Raw genomic sequence first — 17,028 nt, forward strand, 5'->3', positions numbered from 1 at the left:
TTTCAGTATTTTGAGGCTCCATTTCTTTTCCTCACAGACAGCAAAAAAAGTCCGAAATTATACGATTTAAAATAAAAACAAATCAATAAAAAGATAAAACACTGGCATGTAATTTACGTTAGAATTTATATATGAGTGTAAAATCTACGTCACTTTACAGACCCGCCCACTTTTGGGGAAATCAACGCTGTCATTTGATCAAGCCACAGAGATCTTCTTTTACTGTCCTTTGTTCTTAGAGGAAGTATAGAAACACGTAACTCTGGATTTGTTTTAATGTTTGAGGTACAATAAACGACACAGCAGCTTTTTGGCATGATAAAACTATTTTCTGCCTCGCTCATGAGAGTAACAGCTGGCGAAATTACAGCCTCGCCTACCGATTTCAAATGTGTGCTCTAAAATGATATTTATAAATGACTATTATCATTATCATAAGCAAGACAATAAATGGCAAAGATATGTAGAAAATACACGTATTTGAGATACGTTCTTTACGAACGTACATTCTTGATATTTGAATAGCTGTAGCCTACTCACTTATTTCCACCACAACTGTCCTGCCAAACACAATGTGCAAACACAATAGGATGTAACTTGTACCACTCTTACTGGATAATGTAACTTAAAGAAATGTCACACTTACTTTACAGAGAACTTTTAATCAAATTATTAGGATCTTTTCACAGCAGATACTTTAATTAGGAGTCTTTTCTTAAGTTATTGAAGTACATTTGGTTATTAAATTCACTGTGATTCACAACATGTCTGGGGATAGTTTAATTTATTATGGAGCATCATCCAGCTGTCTGAGCATTAAACAGGAGGAAACGTCAAGGCTTGTGCCAGCAGAGAAGTTTGTGAACATTTATCGAACAGTGGCAATAACTGTTGTTAGATATCCAGGAAAGGTTAGATATAAGTGTACATAATGACAGAACCATTGATGATGGTGGTGACAAATTCATTTGGTATTATTGTTTCATATGAAGGAGAGAAAAGTGATCAATGCCACACTAAAGTCCAATACCTATATTAGTGGTAAATACAGCTGTAGGTTGACAATTACATTTGAAAGCTTCCATGTTATACAGTAGATTCTAGCATTTAGTTCAACATTTTAAAATGTCTCACTTTGTGAGGCTAATTTTATTCTGAAGGTCTAATTGTTTTCGGTGATTACTGAATTGAGATTTCCGACGCCCTTTGTAGCAGTAATTAAACTTGATTTGATTTGACACGCATTGTGCGTTTAAATAATCGTTAAAATAATTTACACATCATAAATAATGTGTAAAAATGAAAAACTGAATACCACTCTTGTGTCTGTATTTGAACCAGCAGCCAGTTAGCTTAGCATTAAGAATGGAAGCAGGAGGAAACAACTAGCCTTTCTTCCTTTTGAAATAATTTAATAAGTAGCTAACAAAAAATATATCTTAACTGGATACCTTTACAGAATGCTATGTCTCTTCCAGGTGGATGCTTTGCTTCGACAGACCGTCAATCCCGTCAGCCTTCCCTCACTGTCAGCCATCGTAATCTTAAACGACACTGTTTTGTGGACTGGTAACTTTGGAAAAAGGAATAGCAGTGACCCTCTCTCAGGTGCCCCAAATGAGTACACAATTTACAGGTGGGTACACGATGAAAACTTTAAAAGGTTATAAAATACACATTTTTAGCTTCATATTTGTAATTTGTGCCTCTATTGTAACATGTTTACATGCTTTAATGTTCAAAAAGGTCTTCATTTTTCTCATACTGCCTGTGCTGCACCTCTTTTCACCCTCTGTCTGAAACCAGAGTGGTTAGCTGGCCGGCTCAGTTGTGAGCAGTCAGCCACTTATGGCGCATTTCCACTGCAGCGCGTGGCACGGTTTAAGTGTGCCGTGCCAAACCCGGCCCGTTTTTTGTTGCGTTTCCACTAGGGGTAGTTCCGGCTAACGGGTACTGTTTCTGTTAGGGTGAGTGAAGCAGGCAGGACCCAAATGCAGATTACACAGACATACCTTTATTTCAAGGTGAACACGGTGACAAACAGAACACTACCCTGTGAACACAGTCAAAGACAAACAAGGAACCAACAATGACAGACAGCAAAAACAGAACTTAAATACACACAAGACTAATCAACGAAACAAGAGACAGGTGAGGAGGGAGGAGAAAACACAGGGGGGACAAGGTGAACACAATCAGGTAATCAGACAGGATGGAACACAGACAGAAAAAACAGGCAAGACAGGGGTTGAACACTTATCAAAATAAAACAGGAAACCAAAGACAGACGGGCGGACGGCCCGGGGGAACAGCAGAAGCCGAGAAGGGGGACTCGGGCAGACGGCCCGGGGGAACAGCAGGAGCCGATAAGGGGGACACGGGCGGACGGCCCGGGGGCAATGCAGAGTTCGTGGTGGGGGTCTCAGGCGGACGGCCCGGGGGCAAGTCAGAAGCCGAGAAGGGGGACTCGGGCGGACGGCCTGGGGACAAGGCAGAGTCCATGGTGGGGGTCTCGGGCGGACGGCCCGGGGGCAAGGCAGAGTCCATGGTGGGGGTCTCGGGCATACGGCCCGGGGGCAAGGCAGAGTTCAAAAAGGGGCGAAGGCCACAGCGGGCGAACTCAGGGGGCCGGGCATGAGGGCGAAGGCAGCGGCTGTAAGAGCCAGGGGGCCGGGCCCGAGGGCGAGGACCGCGGCCGGGAAAGTCAGGGTGCCGGGCTCGAGGGCGAAGGCCGCGACACTCAGGGGGCCGGGCTCGAGGACGGGCAGGAGCAGGTGGGACCCCTGGCGGGTCAGAAGTAGACGAGACCCTGGACGGAATCTGGGCTGGTGTCAGTGGGACCCACGACGGAACAGGACATGGAGTTGGCAGGAACCCCGGCAGAAGGGTCGTTGGCGGGACCCCCAACGGCACAGGTGACAGGGTTGGCACCATGGCTACTGGGCCCAGAACTGGGGCCGGAACCATGGCTGCTGGGACCATGGCTGCTGGTGCCAGAAATGGGGCCGGAACCATGACTGCTGGGGCCAGAACAGGGGCTGGAACCATGGCTGCTGGGGCCAGAACTGGAGCTGGAACCATGGCTGTGTGGGCCGGTTCTGGAGCCGGAACCATGGCTGTGTGGGCCGGTACTGGAGCAGGAACCATGGCTGTGTGGGCCGCTACTGGAGCCAGAACCATGGCTGCTGGGGCCTGTACTGGAGCCCAAAGTTGGCTTCTGGGGTTCGGGTTGCTAGCCTGGACTTGCGACTCCTTCTCTTAGGATCCTTTTGGAGGCTCCGTGGCCCTCCAAAAGCCAGACGAGTACCCGAGAACGGATCCTGGACAGGAGCAGGAAAAGGAGAAGAAGCAGGGGCTGACTCCAGACAGAACAAAACGAGACGTATGGTGACAGGTAGGGAATTGGGAGGCAGGGGGCTAGCATGCCTGGGGCTAGCAGGCCGGGAATCACATGTCGAGAGGAAGTCCAAAATCCAGTCAGGTAAGAACTTCACTAAACATGGCTCCTCTGTTGTCACCTGGTGCGCCTCTGCCAGAGCAGCCTCTTTCTGCTGAACACTGGACGCTCCCCTCCACCTACCATAGCAGCAAGTCAATGAAAAGGTAAGATTAAGTAAATTCACCTCAAATGGATCTGCTGGGCCCATCCTTGGTTGGTTCCTTCTGTTAGGGTGAGTGAAGCAGGCAGGACCCAAATGCAGATTACACAGAAAATACCTTTATTTCAAGGTGAACACGGTGACAAACAGAACACTACCCCGTGAACACAGTCACAGACGAACAAGGAACTAACAATGACAGACAGCAAAAACAGAATTTAAATACACACAAGACTAATCAACGAAACAAGAGACAGGTGAGGAGGGAGGAGAAAACACAGGGGGGACAAGGTGAACACAATCGGGTAATCAGACAGGAGGGAACACAGACAGAAAGCAACAGGCAAGAATCAGAATCAGAATCGGAATACCTGTATTAGTCCCACAGAGGGGAAATTTGCAGCGTTACAGCAGGAAAGAGCCACAGACAGCTTAGTGTTGCATATCTTAAATGTGTTAAAAAAAAGGTACTAAGTTATAATAAACAAACAACACAACAATATGCTAAAAATGTACTAAGTTATAATATAATAAACAATATGCTAAAAGAAAAAAGATAAAAACTAAAAAAGTTACCTAATTTTCAAAAATACAGATAAAAAACAAATCAAATCTACAAATCAAATCCTGTAGCAGTTCTTAGGATTTAGCAGCCCGGTATATATTACAGTTATTACAGATGGCATATTTATATAAAGTATATATTGCACATAAAGCACATATTGGACATAGTTTGACGGTATTTAACAGCAGCAAGTTACACAATCTACAAAATACAAGATAGATACCTTGTAACAGTAACAAGGGTTTAGCAGCCAGGTATAAATTACACAGTTATTAATGGCATATATATATATTGATTGATTTAGTGGCCAGGTATAAATTACACAGTTATTAATGGCATATATATATTGCACATATAGCACATATTGCACCAAGTTAGTTTGTATTTAGCAGCAAGGGGTGTTATAGTCTGTTGTGGTGTGTGTGTGTAGGAGGGTCTACTAGGGGCAGTGCTGGTTGTAAAGTCTGACCGCTGCAGGAAGGAAGGACCTGCGGTATCTCTCCGTGTGACAGGTGGGGTGCAGCAGCCTGTCGCTGAAGGTGCTGCACAGTGAGGACAGGGTGTCCTGGAGGGGGTGGGCCATATTGTCCAGCAGGGAGGACAGCTTGGCTGCCATTCTCCTGTCTCCCACCACCTCCACAGTGTCCAGAGGACTCCCCAGGACAGAGCTGGCCTTCCTTACCAGTCTGTTCAGTCTCTTCCCATCAGCAGCCGAGATGCTGCTGCCCCAGCAGGCCACACCATAGAAAATGGCTGATGCCACAACAGATCAAAGAAGGTCTGAAGGAGTGCCCCCTGCACCCCGAAAGACCTCAGTCTCCTCAGCAGAAAAAGTCTGCTCTGTCCCTTATTGTACAGGGCAGCATAATTATCGGTCCAGTCCAGTTTATTGTTCAGATGAACACCCCGGTATTTGTAAGATTTCACAATCTCAATTTCTGCTCCCTGGATGTTTACTGGTGTCGGGGGGGAGTGTTGGCGCCATCTGAAATCCACCACCAGCTCCTTGGTCTTCGCTGCATTCAGCTGAAGGTGGTTCCTCTGGCACCAGAGGGTGAAGTCCTGCGTCAGCTCCCTATACTCCCTGTCGTCCTCGTTGGTGATGAGGCCAACGATGGCGGAGTTGTCAGAGAACTTCTGCAGGTGACAGGTTGCGGTGTTGTGGGTGAAGTCTGCAGTGTGGAGGGCGAAGAGAAACTGTGCCAGCACCGTCCCCTGGGGGGCCCCCGTAATGCTGATGATGGTGTCTGATTGACACTCCCTGGTCCTCACGTACTGTGGGCGGTTGGTGAGGTAGTCCAGGATCCAGGAGGTGAGGTGGTGATCCACCCACGAGAGCTGCAGCTTGTCTCCCAGGAGCGGGGGCTGGATGGTGTTGAACGCACTGGAGAAATCAAAGAACATGATCCTCACAGTGCCCCCAGCATTCTCCAGGTTCTCCAGGTGGGAGAGGGACCTCTGCAGCAGGTAGATGACGGCGTCATCCACCCCGATGGCAGGCTGGTAGGCGAACTGCTTCTCCAGGGTCTTCATCAGCTGTGATGTCAGCACCACCGGCTGGTAGCTGTTTAATTCCTTGGGGTGAGGGGTCTTTGGCACAGGTACCGCACAGGACGTCTTCCACAGTTGTGGTACCCTCCCTTGCTTCAGGCTCAGGTTGAACAGAAGCTCCACAATCCCACACAGCTCATCTGCACAGGATTAGAGGAGCCTCGAGCTGATGCCATCTGGACCCGCCGCCTTCCTCGCCTTACACTTCTGCAGCTCCCTCCTCACCTGGTAGGTTGTGAGGGACAAGGTGACGTCAGCGGGTGGAGAAGAACCGGGGGTTGATGTGAGAAGTGTCTGTGAGCTGATGGCCAGGGGCTGAGTAGAGGTGGGAGAGGTAACAGGGCCATTTCCAGGCAGTGGGGAATGGGTCGGGGGGGGGGGAGACGCATGACTGAAGACAGGGGGTGAACACTTATCAAAATAAAACAGGAAACCAAAGACAGAAAAAGAGAAGACAAAACAAAACACAGACAGATCGTGACAGTTTCACAGTTTTCTGGCCCTCTAAAATCCAGGTTCTTTCCGCGCAAACAACCGGGCTGAATGTGCTAAACTAGTGAGAGAATCGCTGGCAAGGGGTAATAAAACTACAACAAAATGAACATATTTTACTTTGATTTAATTGTAATACAAGTTTTAAAATGATGCCGAAGTAACAACATACTGATACCGGTTATTAAAAACTTTTTTTCATTTTTAAATGCGTGTTGAATGGATATCGGCTAAGCTAATGCAGTATATGCTCCGACCGTCCACACTCAGCCTTTACAGAAATAAATAAACCAGCGACTGTATTCATCATGACACAGACAGTCTGGGGTTTGTACTTGTTTAACTTTTGTCTAGTTTCTGAACAGATATGAGGAGCTGTGAGCTCTGAGTGCTAACAGCTAACGGCTGATGTTGGTTTTCTGTGGTTCTCATTGAAGATGACGTCACGGCTCCGCCTACACTGTGTTACTATAGTTACTGCCGCAGCTACTAAACTGTAATGGAAACGCAGCATAAAGTGAGCCTGGCCTACCAAGGCCTAACTATACAGTACTAAGCCGTGCGAGGCCCTGCAGTGGAAATGCGCAATTAGAGATGTCCCGCCCCTTAGCACATCCAGGGGGAGTGTGTAGAGATACTTTGGGATATTAGCAATGGCAGACAATTATCATCCACAAACACTCATATACTGTGACACTAGGACCCTTCCTGTAGAACACCCCTAAAATCTTCAAGTGATTCCGCTTAATTATCGAGAATGACTCCTGCTGCCAGGAATCAAATCTGGTGTTCAGTGTTAACTCCTCAAAGTCACTAAAAACCCACATCTCCATTTGACTTTGATGTCCTCAGTAGCTACCTTTTTTATTTTTCCTTTTAATGTACTCTGTAGTTGATTCTGAAACATCTTCTTCCTGTGCTGCAGAGGAGGCGGTGTGTTTATTATAGGATGAGCATTATTACATCACATTAATTCACTGTAATGGGCACATAAGCTCTGGATATAAATATTATTCAGTCAGTGTATATCTGCACAGTAGCTGACCTGACTGATGTGAAATTGATGTCGGAGCATCACAGGGATCATGTTACCCCTGGACGTCTGATGATTACGCTGAAGAGGCTTAGTTTAATGTTCAGAGTGTGCTAGAAAAGAAAAGCGACATGAAAAACCCTCTATAGGGAAAAAAGGTCGCTGCCGAACTCTGAATGACTTTAACAGGGACATTTAAGCACAACATGTTTGCTGCTGCCATTTATAATTTACTTTTAAAGTGTATTCTCCCAAGTGAAGTACTCGGTGTTCGATCATTATATTTATAAGAAAACCAGGACACAATGTTTGGAGGTTTCTAGTGTCAGAATGAGCCAGCCTGTCTCTCAGATTGGAGGAATCTTTGCAGGCACAGATCGAAGGCACTGATTGTAAATATTTCAACATGGATTACTTTAAGGGATAATTTATTGACCTGCCTGCCAGAGGAAAATATTCAGTGGAAGAAGATCTGTGGAAAAGTGATAGTTTCCTTTAACGAGAGCCAAGTCTAACAATGTACAAGATTTAAAAGAAAAATGTAGAATAAAGATTTTCTCCATCTGACTTAACAAGGTATTTTTTGAAGTACCACGTTTTTTTGGTTCATTGCAGTCAAATAATCGCGGATTATGCTCTTGATTTACTATTTAATATCACACTTATTTAGGACGCGTCACTGTGGCACTCTATGAGCAGCCACACAAAAATACAGTAAAAATCGAGCACGAATAATCGAAAGCCCTTTCTATATGTTAAATAAAATGGTAACAGTTAGTCATACACAGTAATGGAATGTAACTAAGTACATTTACTCAAATACTGTACTATGCTATATTGGAAAAATATATTGTAGGGCCATACCTATACAAAACATGTCTGTGAAGTTTTTTGCTTAAAATACCGAACAGTTCACCCATTGTAGCCATGCTTCATACTACTCACACCCCTCTTTTACAGCCCTGTTAGAGAAACGCGGATTTTGGGTCCTTAGATTGAAAAAATAAAAAAGAGGAGGCGGAGCTAATGCCTAATCAGAATTCTACCGGAGATAAAGTTAAATTATCCTGTTCTAAACCACATCAAAGATTATTTCTGAAATAGTATAGAGCTCAAATGCTTTTTCTCTTGCGGGTTTATCACAAGGTGAGTTCCTTTTTTTATTTCCTGCTTTTTAAACACATGTGCTCTAGAGTCTACAGTACAGGTTAGCTCTGAGTGTTAGCGAGGCTTGCTAATGTAAACAAAGACGAGAATACGTCCAAAACACGTCAGGCATTGTTTCTGATAGCAATTTTCTGTGGCTCCGCTGCCGATTTGACGTCAGATCATGTGTTTAAAAAGCAGGAAATAAAAAAAGAACTCACCTTGTGATAAACCTGCAAGACCAAAAGCATTTGAGCTTCATACTATTTCAGAAATAATCCTTGATGTGGTTTAAACAGGATGGCGTTTTATCACAGCAGAATTTAACTTTATCTCCGGTAGAATTCTGATCAGGCATTAGCTCCGCCTCCTCTTCTTTTCCACCCAAGATCCGCATTTCTCTAACAGGGCTTCAAAAGAGGGGTTTGAGCAGTATGAGGGATGGCTACAATGGGTGAACTATTTGGTATTTTGAAAAAAAAACTAACAGACATGTTTTGTATAGGTATGGCCCTACAATATATGTTTCAAATATAGCATGACAGGTCCTCTTTAAAGGTGACCTATCATGTAAAATGCACTTTTGTACGTCTTTTATACATGAATATATGTCCCTGATGTTCCAGGGAACTCACCAAGTGTCAGAAAACACAACCCTCTCTATTTTCCTCCATACCCAAATCTCTTAAAAAGGGGCTGCAACGGATCTGATACAGACTGATCCAGATTTGAAAACTTCTGTGACATCACAGAAGTGGCGCTACGGCTATTGGGCCAACTCCACCAAGCAGGAAGAGACAGCCACGGACATTGCCGTTCGAAAGCGCTGGAGACGCTGTAGTACCTATGCCAGGCCTGTAGATGGTGCTGTTCTCACAGAATCAGCCCATGCAAAGACAGTGTTAAATTGAGCGAAATGAGGAATGGCTAAAATGCATGATCTGTTTGGTATTTTGAAAAATAAAAAGTATAAATATGCCTTATATAGGTATGGTCCTACACTATATTATTCAAATATAGCGTGATAGGTCCACTTTAAGTTAAATGTTACGGTACTTAACGCGGACGGGGGCAAAATGCAACGTCTTGCAAGAAACAGCGTCTGAGGGCTTCTTAACATTTAATAAACTATGAATGTGTCATACTCACTTAACGGGAAGAAACTCAGCTTTCAGACAATATTAACAATTTTTAGCTAAACGAAAAAAAAGGGTAATAACAAAGGCTCTGAATTAGCCCTGAGCGAAAAAATGCTACTGCGATTAGCACAGAACTCAAGGTAAAATACCGTTATTATTACTTATTAGACTAATCAAATCTGCACAAACAAGATATCGATTAGCAAGATGAGATTCCACAGATTCCAGACATATAAGTATCATCACTGAGCGATCAGAACTCGCGACAGGAGAAGCGAAAACAGACATCACAACACGTAGCTTCACGGAGGAAACACTGGAGAAATTCTTACCTGTTGTTCTGATCAAAAGTTGTGTTCAATGGCATTAAAACGATAAAAAGGCTGCTCAAGGTTAATCCATAGGCTAATCCAATGTGTCTGTGTCACTTAGAAATGATTACTGATAATCCATCTTCATATTTATGTCAATAACGGAGCTTCCGGTTTTGGGCATTCTGGCTACGCATCACTCATTCACCAATGGGTAATGTTTAGATGGATTTTAGGAACTTCCCCTCGATTCTATTGGCTCTAACGGTTAAAAAGAGGTGTCAACCATAAGAATCGACCATAGATATGGAAAATGCACCCAAATGACCCCAGAAGTGTTTTTTGTTCCTTCTAAATCTCTCTAAAAAGGTAAAATGTCACTTGTTTTGCTTCAATCTTGATACAGAGCACTTATTATATGTTATAGTTTGGATTCCTAAAGCTTGTAGTCTACCATCCCATCATTCAAGGGTGGTTTTCACTAAGTAATGTTTTTCTTTTATGTAGAAATACCTAATTAGAGTCAAACTACTAGCTTATTGGTCATGAACAAGACTTCACTTTAAAATAGGTGTTCTTAGATATAAGTACCTAATTTTGAGTTATTTAGACACAATTAACACTTATAGTTTCATGTCTTGTTACATAAGAATAGATCATATTTGTTGTGTTATTATGGCAGAATTACTTTTCTTATACTACTGCCTTATTAGGCCCATATTGAGCAGTGCATATTAAGACCAAAACTCATGTACAACAACTTCCTTACTTCCAATAAATAAGCACTAATTAGAGGGTTATTGAGGAAAAACTCTCAACTAATGGCCTATTACTTGTAGAATATGGTCATGTAGAATAAGGCAATAATAAGTGTTTTACAATGACTAATAAGTAGCCAATATACTGCTAATATGCATAATTAACAACTAGTTGATTGTTCATTTGTGTACCTTAATATAAAGTGTTACCAATTTTTTTGCAAACAAAAGCTGTGTGCGAAGTATAAAGAAATATTTTCTGTCAGATAAAAAAAGAGAATCACGTTATACTCCTTTATCTCTTTTTCAGAATTGCAAGCCTGTCTAAAATCTTCCCGACCTTGATGCTGTACAAACTGTGGGAGGACGGGAAGATTGGCTCCCTGGATGACCCTCTGGAGAAATACGTGGAGAACTTTACCATCAAAAACCCCCTAGGGAAGTCGCGGGACTCGGAGCTGAAGTACGTGACAGACGGTCTGATATTTCTTGACAGTGGGGAGGTTCAGATCCGCTCCTCTTCAGTCACTCTGCGCAGGATGGCCAGCCAGCTCTCAGGTAAATACAAAGGGTTAGAGAGCCAGCCTCTGTGATATAACACAAGGCATTGAGATGCATGCACATATTGTATATACTGTAGTATGTCCCTTAGGTCTTAGTTAGTTTAACTTTGGACACATCTAAACCTTCAGGAGCTGACTTATGAAAGTTAACAGTTGTATAAAAAAAATACATTTAAATAAAAGACAAATACGAAGAAGAGGCTTGTGGTATATTTTTGTTTTTTTAGCTTGTTAAATGTTAACATACAGGTTGCAGCTTCTTATTTCAAAGGATCAAAGATTTTGCTTTTGTTTATTGATTTTAGAGCTAAAACTATCAGTCAAATAATTTATATAATTCAGTCAATCAACAGAAAATGATCATGCAACTTTTCTAATCATTGTTAAGGTCATATTTAAGCACATTATGCCAAACATTTCATATAGTATATCAAATAGTTTGCAATCAATCAACTATTTGAGAAAATAATTGCTTATAACTAACTATGATAATAATAGTATACATTCTTGACATATGTTAATACTCACTCATGAAACACTCTTTTAGTTTGTATTGAGAGATTGCAACGGATATGTGAAATCAAGCATTAGGTTTCTGAGCTGTTTAGGTACTTTTATTGCTGGAGTCTTTCAGCAGTTATCCATATATTGACTCGGCAATAGAGTTTCTGTTGCCATTCACAAACAGGCACTTGCTTATTTGAAGAGGCTTTCAATTTCTGAAATGAATATGAATAAAATATGAAAGAAACTCCAAGGACAAGACAATTATAAATCTTTCAATATTGGCATAGTCCCATTTGTAGCGGCTGTGACTGACGAATACGAACAGTGGCACATTGCTGCATGTCATCATCTCTCCAACTTTCCAACCCATCTGTCTGTTCATCTAGAGGCTAAGGAAAAAGAATCATCTTTATGTATCCCAACCTGTGTCCGTGTATCATCCAGGTAGCAAGCCTGAACATAATAACGTTCTGAGGACTGAATTTGTCACGTAACGGTAAAGTCATCATGACCATAACCATCAGAACAAATCAAATGTGTTGTCTTTGAGAAGGATAGATAGAAGAAGAAAACATAATTTATTTGTTATATTTTCTGTCACGGGCTGATCCAGGCTTACCCAGGAGACTCCGGGCCACAAGCCTGCTTTGGAAAGGAAAAACACAAACTGCAATTAATCTGCTTCAAGATGATGTCCTCGTCGCAGACCCAGGCACTAAGTAAGATTTGTTAGGCTTTGTTGATTTGTTACGCTTTGTTGATTTCAATATATCAATATGTACATTTTAATTGTGCAGACTGGGATAATGAATTGTATGAAAAGTGCATGTGTTTGACCGGGCAGAGACATTCATTGTGTTGACAGCAACATATTGTGTAATCTCTGCTTGTTTATGGTACAAGTTTGACATTTTGTGAAATATGCTTAACCACTCTCTTGTCAATAATTAGATGACAAGACCGATACAACTCTCAATGTCTGTGGAGTAAACATTAACTTACAGCCAGCAGTTCACTTTGGAGACGTTGGTGAGTGCATTTTGAGAAATTCTGACAGTGCCAGCTGGTGGTTTCTCCTAATTCCAGTCTTTATGCTAGTCTAAGCTAACCACCTGCTGGCTGAAGTTAATGTTATGCGCACATTGTGATTTTATCACATCGTGATTTTATCCGTCATCTAATTGTGTTTGTTTAGGGCACATTCACATTTTGTGAAATTTGCTAGAACAACTTTCTTGTCAACAGTTAGATAAGAAAACTGATGCATCAGTCAAAGTCTGAATGGTAAACATAAACATTAGCATAGCTTAGCATAAAGACTGGAATCAGGGGTATACCGCTAGCAGGCACTGTCAGAATTTTTGAAAACGCACTCACCAATATTTCCAGAGTTAACTAATTAACAAGAAAACATATTGTGTCTCTCTATGTGTAAATGTCAACATGCTGTGGATTGACATGGTGGTCATTTTGTAGCCAGAAAACAGTGACTGCCTTATCTTGCTGGTGGGTTTTTTCCTTCTTTTATTTGTATCAGTCTAGCTCTGTCAAGACTGAAAACCTCAGGCTTTTTGTTAAGACTGGATTGAGTTGAACACTTTGTTTACTGTTGCAGTATTCAACGCAATGTTACACATTGAGCCAAAGGAGCCCTTTTATTTTTCTGTGTTGCACAAGTGGGCTAAATGGATACAGAGATTCAATAGTTTCTACTTATCAAGCAGCGTTACAGCCAGCTCCAAAAAGAATGAGGTGAATTCAGTGATGTATTGTATTGGAGACAAAGCTGATAATGTTTAGTGAAGCTTGAAACTCAGTGATGCAGACCAGTAACAATACCCTGGCTTTTTTTGTAATGAAATGTGCATTGCTTACAAACCTGCACGTTCGGAAGCAAAAAGCATTTGAGACTGTGGATTTATTTTTCACCAGTCAACACACCAGTATGCATTAGCTCAGCACTGATGATGCATAGCAAGCTTATCAGGGACAGGATTGTGATAGGACTGGCTAATATACGGTTCTCAGAATGCATTCTAATGGAAGAAAATCTAGATATGGAAAATACATAATTTAGAAGAGATGAATAAGCAGTAAAACCTACTGTAGAGTGAAGCAAGCATAGATGCCAGGATGTCAGGAACTTAGGAAAAGATTGGTCTGATGTTCCACTGGATGTTTTTGCTTTTACGAGACTGCAGCTAAGGGAAGCAGCCACTCATATCATGGTTTGTGTCGATATCTGAACATGCCTTTGCTCGGGTTGCCAAAAAACATCTCCCAACTGGTTCAATGGCTCTGTTCTTTTAACGTTGATATCCACCATGCCACTGTATTCCTAAGTTCCTGAGGTCGCCAGAGGTTTAAACAACAGGGGAGCTGAATGTCTAGACCTTGAAGAACCTCAAAAAAAAGTTATCCTGCCCTACCTGGCTCTACTTGCCTATAAAGCCACACCCCTTAAGAGTTTATAGCCCAGCTCAGCTTCTCATGGTCCCAGATCTTCTGAAACTGTGGTCCACTCGAAAAGAAGAAGCTACATTTTCAATTTCCTTTTGCCTGTTTTGTCCTGCGTTTTGGTCCAATTTGATGTAAAAAAAAAAACGAGTTAGTTTGAAGCTAATTTTCGGTTTCAACCTGACAACCTCCTGATGATTCACAACCAATCTGGAAGTGTTTTCAGCCATAAATCGTCAACCTTTTTACATTCACATTTTTACATTTCAGTATTATTGAGTTTTAGAACCGCTAATAGGCAGATGTTAAAAGACAGAGCTTTACTCTAAAATAAGCTAAGCAGCTGCTGTATGCAGCTTCATGTTTCATGTATCAACCATCTCATTAATGCTAATAAGCAGAATTACAAACAAAAGAAAACAATTAATTATTTAATCAAGATACTTACCAAATAGTTTGTTACTCTTAGTTCCTCCATCAATAACCAGCTTTTTCTTTCATTCTTTTGCTTCTTTACAGATGTCATTACAGCAACCTCGCCTTCTCACTGTTGGCTCATGTGATGGCCGAGCGAGTGGCTGCCGTGGACTACCAGCGCTGGATCACAGACAACATCCTGGATCGGCTGGGGATGGAGGACACTGGCTTCGACATCACCCCAGGGCTCCAGAGCCAGGTGGCCGTGGGAGTGTACTCCAACGGGAAGCCGGCGCCACTCTACGACCTGGGCTGGTACCGGCCCTCAGGTCAGATGTTTTCCACTGCTGCAGACATGGCCAAGCTCGCTATGATGCTGCTGGGCGCATATCACCGCAAGATGCTAGAGCCAGACTCATTGAAGATCATGCTGACCCCCCTCTTCAGGTGCGAAAAGGACTACTTTGCCAACCGTACTGGGACGCCATGGGAGGTGAATGAGTTCATGGGCTACGAGATGGTTCGTAAAGATGGCGATCTGGACGGGTACTCTGCCACCTTCTCCCTGGTGTCAAAACTGAAGCTCGGTCTGGTGGTGTTAATGGCTGGTAGCCGGTCTGAGAAGCAGGACCTGGTCACTAAGGCCTACTCCTACATCATACCAGCTATAGAAAGAGCCTTTAGGGATGCTACAAAGGCCCTTAATCCTCCGCCAAAACCAGAACCTTACATCGGCTTTTTCACCTACAGCAACATCACCTTCTATGAGATCAAAGTCGGGCCAGACGGCGTTCTGATCATGCAACAGTTTGGGCCTCAAATTGAAGAGCTGATCCCAGAGAAGTACAGGACAATAAAGCTGAACTACCTGGTGGACCGGGTGTTCAGAGTTGTTTTTGAAAAAGAGTACCCTTGTGTTTTGCAAGTAGGCACAGCCTCAGTGTCCCTGGAAGCCCAAGATGGCCAGCTTTTTAACTTCTACATATTTGACAAGCGTGGTTTGTCCCCCGGCTTCGATGCACCAGGACTTAACACGTACAATGTGGTAAGAATAGCCCGCAGACCAACTTTCTCGAGCTGAACTGCAGCGATGCTTCGACCTAAAGACAACTGGTATGTCCTTGGGACATGTCAGGTGTTGTAAACAAAAAGAGGTGTGAATACTAAAAGACTAAATGGAAAAGTTGGTATCAATTGTGTGGACAAAGATAGGATTGTGCTCTTGATAAACAAAGAGCACAGAGAGTGATGGCATAATGAATAATGTCTTGCAAGGGAAATATATGCTTTCCCTGAGAAATTATGTATATGACTGTCCTTCATTATGGATCCCAACTGAACATTCACTTTATTGTGATATATGCATTTGTTTTTCCTGCCTTCTTTCAAACCACTGTAACATTGTCTTGGTCTTTTCTGTCCTTGAATTTCAATGAAAGAGAAAAGCAGAACTCTGGTTCTCAACAAACTCCTGTTCTGGTCATGTATATGAATATCAACATAGACATCCTTTTCAATTATTGAACTATGATTGCTATTTCTAAAAACCCTAACACCAAGCACATACATATTCACAATATTGGTAAGGGGAACAAATATTTCATTTCTTTGTTACTATGAACTCTGCTTGTGGCAGCTACATCGTATTTATGAAAATGCATCACGTTATTTAAATGTGGATGTTGCCACAGGTAGAGTGCTGCCTATTAAATTATTGAATTGAATGAATTATTCATGAAAATTATTTTGGTTCCCCAATGAGAGGTGACTAGGGACAGAGAGGCTTTTGCTGCTTGTGTGACTTCTTGCTGTTTAACCCTTAGAAATGGACTCTAATTTGTCCGAAGTCCCAACCTCTAACTCCAGTATGAATAATACACTGCTCTGCTGCAGGTGTATCCAAGTGTGCAAAAATAACAATCATAAAGCAAAGGCTGATGTTTAACCTTTTATATTAGATTGTGTGTCGGATGGAAATGGAATATGAAAATGTTGCTTAGGCTTGGAGCACCAGGTGCAACGAGCGAAATTAGGGGAATGCTGAGAAATTAACCTACTATTTCCATTTCATCCGGCTGTGGGTGGAAATATTGAAACAGCAATTCAGCTATGTAATGCAATGTTGTCACGGGCCACAGATGATCTCTGATGCATTGTAAGAGTTAAAATGAAGTCATGGGTCATGCAGTATTGTAAGTCATACTGAAACAAAACTGCCCCAACATGCAAAGGATACTTTGAGATGATCTGCTGCTATTGTTAAGACTTGTTATTTTGGATGTAATATAAGGCTTTTAAGCTTTCAGAAAAGCAACCTTCACAATGCAACCATGATGACGAATAAAATGCTGCATTCATGTTTCAGTATTGTCAATCTAGTAACAAAATATAATTGATAACAAATAGGTAAAAAACATTTTTGCTTTCAACATTTATTTTTCTTACTGTAAGTCAGCCATTGCACAATAGCCATAATCAGTTCTTATACTT

General features: G+C 42.3%; 2 protein-coding genes across 2 annotated transcripts in view; one reads left to right on the plus strand and one right to left on the minus strand.

Moving 5' to 3' along the window:
* Window positions 1-16,127, plus strand: part of lactbl1b (lactamase, beta-like 1b) — a 64,659-nt gene extending 48,532 nt beyond the window's left edge. Inside the window, exons 5-8 of the mRNA XM_079685290.1 lie at window positions 1,479-1,636; window positions 10,905-11,152; window positions 12,278-12,383; window positions 14,641-16,127. Coding sequence (XP_079541416.1) covers window positions 1,479-1,636; window positions 10,905-11,152; window positions 12,278-12,383; window positions 14,641-15,619 — 1,491 coding nt within the window. The 3' untranslated portion in view covers window positions 15,620-16,127. The remainder of the gene's footprint in view (window positions 1-1,478; window positions 1,637-10,904; window positions 11,153-12,277; window positions 12,384-14,640) is intronic.
* Window positions 1,993-3,834, minus strand: LOC307041765 (uncharacterized protein). The gene is made up of 2 exons (XM_079685289.1): window positions 3,624-3,834; window positions 1,993-3,320 (listed from the first exon to the last, which is right to left on the minus strand). The coding sequence occupies exon 2, from the start codon at window positions 3,178-3,180 to the stop codon at window positions 2,260-2,262; it is 921 nt and encodes a 306-aa protein (XP_079541415.1). The 5' UTR covers window positions 3,181-3,320; window positions 3,624-3,834; the 3' UTR covers window positions 1,993-2,259.
* Window positions 16,128-17,028: the final 901 nt, after the last annotated feature.

The sequence above is a fragment of the Notothenia rossii genome (genome assembly GCF_949606895.1).
Source record: "Notothenia rossii genome assembly, chromosome: 5".
Classification (NCBI taxonomy): Eukaryota; Metazoa; Chordata; class Actinopteri; order Perciformes; family Nototheniidae; genus Notothenia; species Notothenia rossii.